Below are 12696 nucleotides of genomic sequence, written 5' to 3' on the forward strand. Positions count from 1 at the left end.
GTAGGTACGAGGGTCCTAGGCCGTGAAGGGCTTTAAAGGTCAAAAGCAGCACCTTAAATCTGACCCTGTACTCCACCGGGAGCCAGTGCAGCTTGAAAAGCACTGGATGAATATGCTCCCATGGCAGAGACCCCGTGAGGAGCCTCGCTGCAGCATTCTGTACCCGCTGGAGTTTCTGGGACAGCTTCAAGGGCAGCCCCGCGTAGAGCGAATTACAGTAGTCAAGCCTGGAGATGACTGTCGCATGGATCACTGTGGCCAGGTCGGGGCGGGAAAGGTAAGGGACCAACTGCTTGATGCGGCGAAGGTGGAAAAATGTCGCCTTGGCTGTTGCTGTGACTTGCGCCTCCATGGAAAGGGAGGCGTCAAGGATTACACCCAAACTCTTAACGGAAGGCAATGGCGCTAATTGGGCCCCCGCAAGAGAAGGGAGTTGGTCCCTCATCCCCATGCTATCCCGACCTAGCCATAGGACCTCTGTCTTCAAAGGATTTAGTTTCAATCGGCTCCCACGAAACCATCCAGCCCCAGCTTCCAAGCATCTGGTCAGTGTGTAAGGGGCCGAGTTGGTGTGGCCATCCATCAGCAGATAGAGCTGAGTGTCATCAGCATATTGATGACAGCCCAGCCCAAAGCTCCGGATAATCTGGGCAAGGGGGCGCATAAAGATGTTAAAAAGCATTGGGGAGAGAATTGCGCCCTGCGGCACTCCACACACCAAGGAGTGGCGTGACGACATTTCCCTCCCCAGTGCCACCCTCTGTCCCCGACCAGAGATAAAAGAGCACAACCAGTTACGGGCTATGCCCTGTATCCCCACGTCTGCAAGGCGATGGTCCAGAAGATCATGATCGACCATGTCAAAGGCTGCTGACAAATCTAAAAGGATCAGCAGTCCTGACCCGCCTCGATCCAGTTGTCTACGGATATCATCTGTTAGGGCAACCAGAGCCGTCTCCGTCCCAAAACCAGGACGGAAACCGGACTGAAATGGATCTAATGCCGATGTTTCCTCCAGAAACCTACCAAGCTGTTCAGCAACCGCTCTCTCAATTACCTTACCCAGGTATGGAAGATTTGAAACTGGGCGGTAATTGGATAGGTCTAAGGGATCTAATGAAGTTTTCTTTAAGAGTGGACGCACCACTGCTTCCTTCAGTTCCCCTGGGAATGTCCCCGTGTCAAGGGACAAATTGATAATTTCAACCAGGGGGGTCCGCGCAACATCTGGACACTCCCTAATCAGCCAAGACGGGCACGGATCAAGGAGGCAGGTGGTGGGCCTACCAACTTGGAGGAATCTATCCACAATCACTTCCTAAAAGAAGGATACACTTAAGGAGACAAAGCATTCTTACCTTTCCGATCCTCTTAAATGCGTTGCCTTTAAATTGTAAGGATGGATCAATGCTGTAAACCAGGCATGTCCAAAGTCTGTTTGGGGGGCCTAATTCGGCCCCCTGTGGCATTTTATTCATTGGGGTCAAATCCCAAAAATACATATATATAAAAAATCAGCAACTTTGGTCGGCCCTCACGCATGTTCACTTCATCAAATCTGGCCCTCTTTGAAAAAGTTTGGCCACCCCTGCAAACAGTTTTCTATATTGACATGGCAGTCTGGATGAATAATGTATTCTTAATAGGTGACCGTGGTGACCGTGGCCCACCAGGATCACCCCCTAAAATCATGCCAAGTATGATGCTTGATGTGAAAGGCGAAAAGGGAAATGAAGGAGAAAGTGGTACCCAAGGGAGCTTTGGTTTCAAAGGTAAGGAGCAATGCCATATCCAGAAAAGGAGTATAATATATTACAAACTGATGTTACAGCATTTGAACATTTGTCACAAGAAGCAAATGAGAATTTAATCTTTATTTACAAACATTTCATTCTGTATTACATAACGCACACATTCTAAAGCACTTATTCAGATTATAAATAATAGAAAATGACCACAAAATGATATAGAAATATATATACCCCAACAGTGCAATTTTTAAAGGTAAAGGTAAAGGGACGACTCTGGGGTTGCGGCGCTCATCTCGCTTTATTGGCCAAGGGAGCCGGCGTACAGCTTCTGGGTCATGTGGCCAGCGTGACTAAGCCGCTTCTGGCGAACCAGAGCAGCGCACAGAAATGCCGTTTACCTTCCCGCCGGAGCAGTACCTATTTATCTACTTGCACTTTGTGCTTCCAAACTGCTAGGTTGGCAGGAGCAGGGACCAAGCAATGGGAGCTCACCCCATCACGGGGATTCGAACCGCTGACCTTCTGATCGGCAAGCCCTAGGCTCTGTGGTTTAACCCACAGCACCACCCGCATCCCAGTGCAATTTTTAGTGGTAGTTAATTAGCAGAATGCAGCTGAGGGCTTCATTCCCCATAATGAATACTTCAGGCAGCTGAAACCAACATTTGCTTTACTCAAGTTCAGCTACTTGCCCGGTTCAGTCTAACTTAACATTTTGAACTGTGTTTCCTACAGGCACAAAAGGAGCACTAGGCTACCCTGGGCAGACAGGAAGGCCAGGTTCACCTGGCTTTCCAGGTTATGAAAAAGGTCAGAAAGGTGACTATGGAATTAAAGGAATAAAAGGCATATCAGGATATATAGGTGTCTCAGGAGGTCGTGGTATTTCTGGTTTCCCTGGAGCAACGGGAAGGAGGGTGAGCAGATTTTGTTGTTTGACTCAAACTACCAAGTTTTGTTATCTCTGGTATGTTTCCTTTAGTACAGTGGTGCCCCGCAAGACGAATGCCTCGCAAGACGGAAAACTCGCTAGACGAATTTTCCGTTTTGGAGGTGCTACGCAAAACAAATCTCCTATGGGCTTGCTTTGCAAGACGACAATGTCTTGCGAGTTCCTGCTGGTTTCCCCCCCCCTTTTCCTAAGCCGCTAAGCCGCTTATCAGCTGATCCGATCAGCAGATAAGCCGCTAATAGCGCTAAGCCGCTTATCAGCTGATCCGATCAGCAGATAAGCCGCTAAAAGCCTCTAAAAGCCGCTTATAGCGCTAATCTGCTAATCCAGCAATGGGCTTGCTTCGCAAGACGAAAAAACCACTAGACGAAGAGAATCACAGAACGGATTCTTTTCATCTTGCGAGGCACCACTGTAGTTTGAAAAGCAAAATGCCAGAACCTCAAAAAACAAATTGTGTAAATTCACCAAAAGCAGACTAGATTATGCAGTGCATGTGAATTATGTATTTGATTCCTTTATTTTGGGTGGAATGGGGGCTCCAGCCTGCAGGCCTAATTATGTCCATGAGGACTTTTTCCAAAAGCCATGCTCACCTGCCTGACACTTGACATATATGACACTCAGCAGGATTCAGGTAATGAGTCCTGTCAGCAGGCATCCTGCTTGAGGAGCTCTTTTTGCGCAGTGAGGTTTCCCTCCTCTCTGAAATTGGCTCAGAATGGGGTCAAGAGAACTCAGGGGCATAAGAGTAGAGATAGTTCCATCTGGCAAACCACAAGGCTTTCCTTGACAAAATAATTGCCTTGGCATGAAATTAAATTCTTTCCATGGTTCCCTGCTGAAAGGAGGGTTTGCAGATACTGCCAATCAGACTGCCCTGGCAAAGGAAAGCATATCACCCAGTGTCATTGTGGTGTCATGATTGACAGGTGGGCAACCCCACACCCAGTCAAAATGGCCCACTGGAGTTGGGGGAGGTTAGTATCCAGCCCACCAAGTAGATATAGTCCCCCACCCCTGAGTTATTTTTTAGTTTAAATAAAGTTGGTTTCAGGTGCACATTGTGTTCAACAAGAGTACAGTTTCAAGATTTATGACAGAAAAACAAATTTGGATAGTTGAGGAGGAAGTCCAGAGAGAACGAAAACGTTGGCTAATATTTATTATGCTTGAAAGTTTGATGTTCTTTTTAACTATGTGACAGGGGGAAAAGGGAATTCCAGGGATTGATGGTATTTTTGGCGAAAGTGGCCAGCCTGGGGAAATTGGTGAGTCCATTTATATTCTGTACATCTAAGCTATGTGTATGTAAAACACACACACACAGAGAGAGAGACAGACAGACAGACAGACAGATCTGTGTATAAAATGAAAGGCTCCTGCTCGTGACCCAGTCCAGTACAAGGAAATATTTTTCTCATTCTTGAGAGTTACTGATCTTGACTTCTCATATCTTTTCATTCTTTAGATGAAGTCAAAATGGAAGTATATATTGTAGAGAAAATAATACAGGCAAGCACCCTCCCCACCATTTAAGCGGGGGTAATGTTTTGAGGCACCGTGCACATCAGTGAAATTGCGTATATTTGAAACCCCATTGAAAAGGCCTGCAAACACCCTGTTCCGACCCTTTTGTGATGTTTTTGTGACTTTTTGGGTCACTTCTGGGTTCAGCGTGATGGGTGGGTGGGTGATTGTGCGGTTGTGCACATATTGAAAGCACGTAAATCGAGAGTTGCATTATAGAGTTTAGAATTTTCACATTAAAAGATGTTCAACAGATGATCTTGGTGTATATAAATCTATGTGAGTGTGTATTATCTCAATTTTTTGCCTCATACAGGTGATTGGGGAGATACTATAAACCTGCCAGGAAGAGCAGGTTCGAAAGGAGATGCTGGCATAACTGGAGCCAAAGGTATTTTGCATGTGTGTATACACATGCATTCATTCATAATGCAAAATAGTTTGTGGCAAACCGCCTGTTACCGGCTTTGACTGTTGTGAGAACTTCAACCTGTCTTGGACAAGGATTGCTTGGTCACTGAGACTCATCCACTGGTAACATCATGTAACACGTTCTATGAGAGATCTGGGGTGTGGTTGGTCCAGAGGGATGCAGCTGGTACAAAATACCTTGGCCCAGGTGGTTGCTAAGATGTGCTCCTTCCCAGCCACATATCACACCATTGAGCTAGTTTTATGGTCTTGTTGCTTACCTACAAAGCTCTAAACAACTATGGACCAGGTTATATGAAAGACTATCAAGCTCAACAAAAGGAACCCAGTTAGTCTTCTCTTCTCACAGCCTGACGATTATCAACTTGTAGTAAGACAAAGGTTGGCTTTTTCACTGGTAGTGCTGGTGCTGTGGGGTGCATGCCCTACTGAAATACAAAATACTGATGTTAATGGCCTAAGTCTACCCAGTGACTTTAGGTCTCACTCTTGGTTGATGCTTTGAACCTCTGAAATAGCAAAATAGTGACATACATGCAGGGGCGGACACTGCTAATATGGCACCCTTATTTTTCACAATAATTCCTTTTGGTACAGTTGCTTTTCATGGATCCTCTCAGTAGGTAAATAGAGGTTTTATTCTACTTATTATCATTATTTTACGCCTCCTTGGCTCGGCACATGGGCGGTGGGGGGCTAACCCCTGATATCTGCCCGAAGTCCAGGGCTAATAACATATAAACACAGCATTATGGTAAAGTTTAAGCATAAAAAATGTAAAAAAATAATATCTGAAGACTTGTATTTAAGTATTTAGTTTTTTGTTGTATACGGTGCAAGGAGGTGGCAAACTATTTTGGAATTTATTTCCTAGTTTTCAGAGCTTTTTAAAGTACAAGAACAACATGATCTGGGATATCATTAAAAAGATATTGGCTACAGTATATTGATAAATATCCATTGGTAAAAACATTCCTATTGACTGGGGGAAAGCTCAAATATAAAACAGGTTCCAACATGGCAACAATTTCACCAAGATAACAACATTAACAGGAAACTTGTAAAGAAGGGAAAATTAACTACCACAGTGTGTCTTATTAAAAAATAATTCAATACAAGATATTGGTTTTAGGGAATGGATAAAAAATCTGTGCAGAGTGCTAGTTAATGGTAAATTATTGACCTTTTCTGCTTCACTATTTTCAAATTAAACTTTTTAGCACAGTTGATAGGGCAGTTAGGAGGGAACAGAAATATAACATCATTTGAATTGTTTCTGATAAATTCAAAAATCATCTAATTCAAAAATTGTTTTAAAAAGATAAAAGGATAAATTTAAAAATCTGATTTAAAAGGATATGGTTTAGCGATACAGGCAGATAGGGGGGAGAGGAAGAATAAATATTTCTCTTTGTTTTTTGCAGGGGCAGAAGGAGCCAAAGGAGGAAAAGGTGACGCTGGGGTTCCAGGTTTTCCTGGTCTTCAGGGCATGAGGGGCTCCCCAGGCTCCCCTGGACTGCAAGGGCAAAGAGGTGGGATTTCCTGTTTTGTATATAATGTGCTTATATAAAACACTTTTTAAAAAAATACACTAAAAATGAATAATAAAGTGTTGATTAAAAATACGGCAAAGTAAAAGCAATACTGGATACTGAATGCTTTTTCATTATATACTTTAAAACAGATGCTGATACTTGATGCATATTCTTAAGTTTAAACTAGTCCATTGAAACAAAGTCAATTTGGCTATGAGGGCATTTTTTAACCCCTGTTCTGCTTTCACCAGTGCTTTTTTTTTTCTTTCTAAAAAAATGTTGAGGAGTACTCTCCTTTTCCTACTCATATTGAAATACTGCCTCTCAATGAGGCCAAACTTGGAGTCCCAGAATGTTTAGGGGTATGCGTACCCCTGCGTCCCCCTAGAACAAAAAGCACTGGCTTTCACTATAAGCAGAGCAATCCTAACTCGGACCTTGTGATGACTGGAGCAATCAAGCCATTGCTGCAGCCACAGGCCTTCAGCTCCTGCTAGTCAGGGCGGAAGATAATGGTCGTGGGGTTTTACTGCACCAGCTCTAACCAGGGGCAGCAGAGGGGCCCACATTGGAAACCTTTTCAGAAAATGGACCAACTTTGGATCCAGTGGCTCCGCTACCAGACCCCAAACAGCTGGCTGGATACCTCGGAACGGTGGGAGGCACCAACTAGGGAACCCCCAGGTTCTGTAAACACAAGTCTATAGAATGTTTGTACAATTCCACCATATGTGGAAGAAATCTCCCTTACCTATGGTTACTGCTTCCTTTTTCATAGACTTCGTATAATTTACAATCAGCTGTTTGCCATTTAAAAAAAAAGTTCTATATGAGCTAAGGCAACCCAGAATAAAGAGCATTCATTAAAAGGAAAAAGATGTTTGTACCAATATCTTTACCACTTGCAGGTTTTAATTACTCAAGGGATCTCATTCCAGCAGGGGGGAAATGACAACTACCAGTATATTTATTTGTGATGATATTTTCTACATAGACTTCCAAGATGTTTCAGCTTTCTAATACACAGTATATTGCTGGAGATACAAACAATATCTTACACATTATAGACATATTTGGTGGGACTGCAACATAAGAAAGCAGTATTGGATTAATGTAATATTATATAAGAAATTGCAGGATTTAAATTAACCATAGGGAGATTTGACTGATGAAGTGTCCTCTTTATGACATCTTAAAATGATCTGTATAAGATATTTTTAGTCATATACAGACCAAATCAGATTTTTTCACATCAGATCATTAGGAGTTTTAGAATGCAGTGGTGCCTCGGGTTAAGAACTTAATTCGTTCTGGAGGACCGGTCTTAACCTGGAACTGTTCTTAACCTGAGGTACCACTTTAGCTAATGGGGCCTCCCGCTGCCGCAGCACGATTTCTGTTCTCATCCTGAAGCAAAGTTTTTAACCTGAGGTACTATTTCTGGGTTAGCAAAGTCTGTAACCTGAAGCGTCTGTAACCAGAGGTACACTGTAATTCACTCTTGTAAGAAATCCAGTATCACTTTCACCACCATTAGAATTATATTGTAACAATTCAAGGGTTGCTTAGTGATAGCTCTCTACTTGTTCTACAGGATTCCCAGGGCAGGTTGGCGAACAAGGTTTATCTGGAGATCCAGGATTTCCTGGATCATCAGGTGAAAAAGGAAGTTCTGGGTGGATTGGGCTTCCAGGGAGTAAAGGTAAATTATATTCATCCTAGTTGTCAGTAATACATCATTGTATATTTTGGACTTAAGGAGAAGTTATGCACTCTTGTCTTGCCTATTTCCAGTAAATGCAAGTAATACTTTCTTTGATGTTCTAATACACAACTTTTAGATTAGAGCTAATCTACACATTATGAAAAAGACACATTTCTGTCTCTTTAAATGACTTTCTGACAGCAGCCTTGAAGGAAGGAAAGGAGCATCAGAACCATGCTTGCCCTCCATCCCCACACTGTTAATTGTCCTGCAAACAGACAAATCTTGGCACAAGTATGTAGAAGCAACTTGGCAAACTGTCAGGGATAGATTCCACCAAACTACTGAGCCAGTAATAGAACAAGACAACCCAGGTTTTACAACCAAAAACCAAACAGAGAATGGCTGAAATTCCTATTCCTTCACACCATGCATAATTTTTATACACCTCTGGCATGTCTGCACCCCATTATTCACCTTCTCTTCCAATCCTATGTTGTCACTTTGCCTCATAAGAGTCGTTGGTTCAGCCTCTTGATTTGTTCCAGCTTCTCAATAATAGCTTGCAACTGTGTCACATGCCTGTAACTGTCTTTCTTGTCTAGTTCCCTCGTCCAAGCTCAATGAGAATATTTTCTTGTAAATCAAAAGGCTTTTTCTATCATCTGAGTAGCTGTGTAACAATTGTGAGAGTGAACCAGCTAGGTGTTTGAAAGACTATCCATGTTAATATATGGAGACTAAAACACCCACTAGAGAAACAATTCAGTTTCTTCTCAGACCCAAATCAAAGCACAGGGCAGATAGATTATATTTGGATTTCCAGAGATTTGTCATCAAGAGTAATAAAATCAGAAATTCTTCCGAGAACTCTCTCAGATCATAATGTGATAACAATGGAGTTGAAAGGAAAGGAAGAGACCTCATTCAGATGGAGACTGAACGATGGACTGTTGGACAATAAAGTAATATTGGGGAATGTGCAAAAGACATTAACAGACTATTTTGAATTAAATCTAAATAAAGGAGTGGACCTGAATGTAGTATGGCATGCATCAAAAGCTGTAATAAGAGGCTTTTTAATACAGCAGAAAATCCAAAGAAGATTAAGAGAGAGAGAAAAGGAAGAGATATTAAAACAGATAATACACAATGAAAAGAAATTGGCTTCCATTCGATAAAGCTACTCTCAGTAAGTCTAAGCAGTCTGGAGCTATGAGCAGCAATTGAGTTTTGGCTATCCAAAAAGAAAGAAAAACACTAAAAAGAATTAAAATGATGGCAGGAAAAATGCCAAAATAAGAGATTGTTCTCAAAAATCTCCAACAGAAAAAAACACACACTCTTTTTCTGCCTAGCTACTTTGGAATGCGATGGAAAGAGGAGGGGGGATAATATTCCCTGAATTTAGCAGAACAAAAGATGAAAAGCTTTGCACAGGAAACCTTGTGAAAACTGGTGGGGGAGGGGTCTGCTATTAAAAATCAGGCTTTAAAAATTCATTTAAAAATCTGAAATTACATCCCTGGAACATCAACAAAATATATTCCTCCCTGGGCCCATAACCCTTGTTGGATTTTTTAGCAATTGGTTAATAAAAGAATTCCCTAAGATGCCTGGATCCAGGTTTGGGGCAAGTACTCTTTGGTGAGAGAGCCCCAGCAGTGATTCAAAATCACAAAACATGCAGCAAAGTAAAGTGTGGAACTATAGGCTATTAGACCTTTAAAATATCCTGTTTTATGTCATTTCCAAAGCTCTCCACTTCCCTTAGCATAGAAAGAGACCACACATTTGGTAAATTAAAAATGGTTTACTTACAAACACATCATAGATCAGACTCATTGCCTTTTCCATACAGCAGTAAGAGTTCCTGAATTATTTGCATAGAAGCACAAAGGTGGGTATCTTAAGCCATGCCTTCTAAGCTTGGAGCATTTAGCTTAGATATCCTTACTGGAAGCTTCACCTGGTGGAAAGAAGCAAGAATGAAAAGTTTGGTAACTCTTCCTTCCAAGGCGAGGGAGTACAACCTAGATAAGCCTGGCAGGATATCTAACTCTATGGCCATAAACCCTTCATAAGTTAAGTGTCTTAGTTATATAAGGCTGTACAGTTAACAATGTATTTTCATCTTTTTGAAATATTTGTTATAATCTTATTGCTAAAATGTTGCTGCTGTATAAAATCAATTTAAATGTTTTCTCAGAGTCAGTGAATCAGGCAATCAGACTATAAACTTGTAAAGACTTGCTTTAGCCTCCAGGATGGTTTTGTTTTGACCAGTCAGAAATTTGTTTTTAAAAAGCAACAGCCAAACTGTCATTCATGAGACACACTCAAGTTTTAAATTTGAGGCAAAACATTTCATATGGAGCAGAAATACTTTAATTGCTGCATCCTAGTGAGCACAATTATTTAAAGTAATTGCAGCAAGTTTTTTTCTGATGTAGTAATCAGTGCAAAGCAAATGGCTCACATGAAAAACTACAGTGCCTCCAGAGAAATCTGTAACATTTGGTAAAGCAGATTGAAGAATAACAAATAATGGGTGGCTTTTTGGCAGGTGCTGCTGGCGCCAGAGGAATCCCTGGATTACATGGTTTGCCAAGTACCAAGGGCTTTCCAGGATCACCAGGTATGTTCACATTATGTTGATGGTTAATGAGGTTGGCTATCTTACATTGTAAGTTCATTAGGGAATCTGTCTAAACATTTCAGTTTTCCGCACAGGATGCATAGGATAGTTTAAAATGAACATTGCTGAGATGCCCATTTCCGGGTTGGGAAAAGGGATACTAATTTATCTAAGTTTTTGCACAACAGGTCCAGATGGATATGGCCCACCAGGTTTCCCAGGTATTTGGGGTGACAAAGGTACCGTGGGAGAGCCAAGCCCAATTGAAGGCAGCAGAGGAGCTCCTGGTCCAAAAGGAGAAAGAGGAGATCTAGGTCAGTCTGTTGTTCAATGGTTTTATACATGGCACCACCAATTAGCAAAATATATTTAACAAATTATAGGTTTCATTTAAGAAAGTACTCTCATGGCAAATTGGTGTGTGAAAAGGGTAGAGGCACATGAAAGTCAGAATGTGTGGCTCTCTGCCTGGCTGGTGGAATCCAAAGGAAAGCAGAGCAATACGTTTGGCACCAGCTTGGCTGCAGGAGTTGCCAGAAGGAGGCGCACGAGGGCCCCCTCAACCGCCTTAGGGACTCCACTCCAGGAGAAGGAGGGAGAGCAGAGCAAAGTAAAGGGCAAGGAGTAGGAATGCAAAGGGATAAAAATGCTTCCTAACAACTGATTTAAAACTGAATGCTCAATTTATCCCTGTAATCTGAAAATGTGAACTCCTGAATTTTAAATATCTTTATAATATGAATTTATACTTATCAAAGAAAATATTGTTAACAAGATTGGTAAGATTTGTAATCCTACATCACTAGCTACCATTATATTATTTGGCATCCCACAAAGTTACATGCAGGTTCCGCTTTCTGAACATAAGGCATTCCCAGGAAATTGTTAGGCAAGCGTTCACATAGCAAGCTGATGATTTCCATTATTTCCTATGGGAACACTTCTAATCTGTGATTTGTCTGATGTCTCTCTTTCGCTGCATTGTTTCTGCCCACACAGCTGCTGCCGACCAGCAAAATACCAATGAGTAAGGGAGCAGGCAAACTCTGTCTGTTCAAGTATCTGAATCAGGCATTTGTGTAGCAATGCTTAGGTATAATTCTTTGTGTTTGCATAGCTCTTAGTGTTTTGGATAAAGAGTGTTCTGATAGCAACACCTGCATGTATAGTAATCTCATGTGGAAGAAACAATATGCTTTGGTGAAACTTAATTCCCCCCCCCCCTTTTTTATTAAATACTTTATTTATACTTATGCGTCATACAAATAAACAATAAATAAAATGAACATATAATACCAAACCAGAAAAAATACAAAGCAAAAAAGACACACAATCATGATAACAAAAACTGCAGACAAGAATATAGGTGAAACTTAATTTCTTGTGATGGGAAGCAACCATAATGACAGTATTGTTAAAAACAAACAGAATATTCTCAGAATTTTTGAAAATATTTAACAAAGGGTGCGCTTCAGCTTTCCTGCGCATCAATCTCCAGGAGTAACTATTTGATTTCTGACTGGCAGGACAGAGAGGCTCACCCGGGAGCCCTGGACCTGAGGGAAGACCAGGCCTTCCTGGAGTTTCAAACATATCTGGAGCACCTGGTGATGTGGGATCACCAGGTTTGGATGGTGTGCCAGGTAAACACAATCCCACTACTTTCAGTTGATACAGAGATCTTTTAGATTTATCTTGATATTTTGATACTACTGCCTTAGTTTTGCCGCCGAGTGTTCCCTTGGCAAAAATGAATCTTTTTCTTTTTGTCTTTTAGCATTGTTGTGGCTTCAACATTAGGTCTCTACTAAGCACTATGCTTTTCCTCTCCTGGGGGGCACCCACTGTTGGCTAAAGAAGGGTTTGTTTAGGAGTTTGCTACCTTTAGACAGTTTGGGCTTGCTGATCGGAAGGTCAGCAGTTAGAATCTGTGGAACAAAGTGAATTCCTGTTGCTCTGTCTCAGCTCCTGCCAACTTAGCAGTTCAAAAGCACACCAGTGCAAGTAGATAAATAGGTACTGCTGCGGTGGGAAGGTAAACGACGTTTCCGTGTGCTCTGGCTTCCATTTATGGTGCTCCGTTGTGCCAGAAGTGGTTTAGTCATGCTGGCCACATGTCCCAGAAAGTCATCTGTTGATAAATGCCGGCTCCC

General features: G+C 41.8%; 2 protein-coding genes across 3 annotated transcripts in view; one reads left to right on the forward strand and one right to left on the reverse strand.

The window, feature by feature from the left end:
• COL4A2 (collagen type IV alpha 2 chain) overlaps positions 1-12696 on the forward strand; it is a 179053-nt gene that overhangs the window by 150982 nt on the left and 15375 nt on the right. For both annotated transcript variants that reach the window (XR_014523928.1, XM_083495038.1), the window contains 9 exons: positions 1647-1772; positions 2487-2668; positions 3911-3974; positions 4550-4624; positions 6090-6197; positions 7795-7902; positions 10472-10543; positions 10732-10857; positions 12070-12186. Coding sequence is in view for 1 of the 2 variants with exons in the window: in XM_083495038.1 (XP_083351164.1) it covers positions 1647-1772; positions 2487-2668; positions 3911-3974; positions 4550-4624; positions 6090-6197; positions 7795-7902; positions 10472-10543; positions 10732-10857; positions 12070-12186 (978 nt within the window). In the remaining variant the exon portion in view is untranslated. The remainder of the gene's footprint in view (positions 1-1646; positions 1773-2486; positions 2669-3910; positions 3975-4549; positions 4625-6089; positions 6198-7794; positions 7903-10471; positions 10544-10731; positions 10858-12069; positions 12187-12696) is intronic.
• LOC310703069 (RCC1 and BTB domain-containing protein 1) overlaps positions 1-12696 on the reverse strand; it is a 177436-nt gene that overhangs the window by 46082 nt on the left and 118658 nt on the right. The gene's annotated exons all lie outside the window — the stretch shown is intronic.

This window comes from Podarcis liolepis (assembly GCF_965112155.1).
Source record: "Podarcis liolepis genome assembly, chromosome: 3".
Classification (NCBI taxonomy): Eukaryota; Metazoa; Chordata; class Lepidosauria; order Squamata; family Lacertidae; genus Podarcis; species Podarcis liolepis.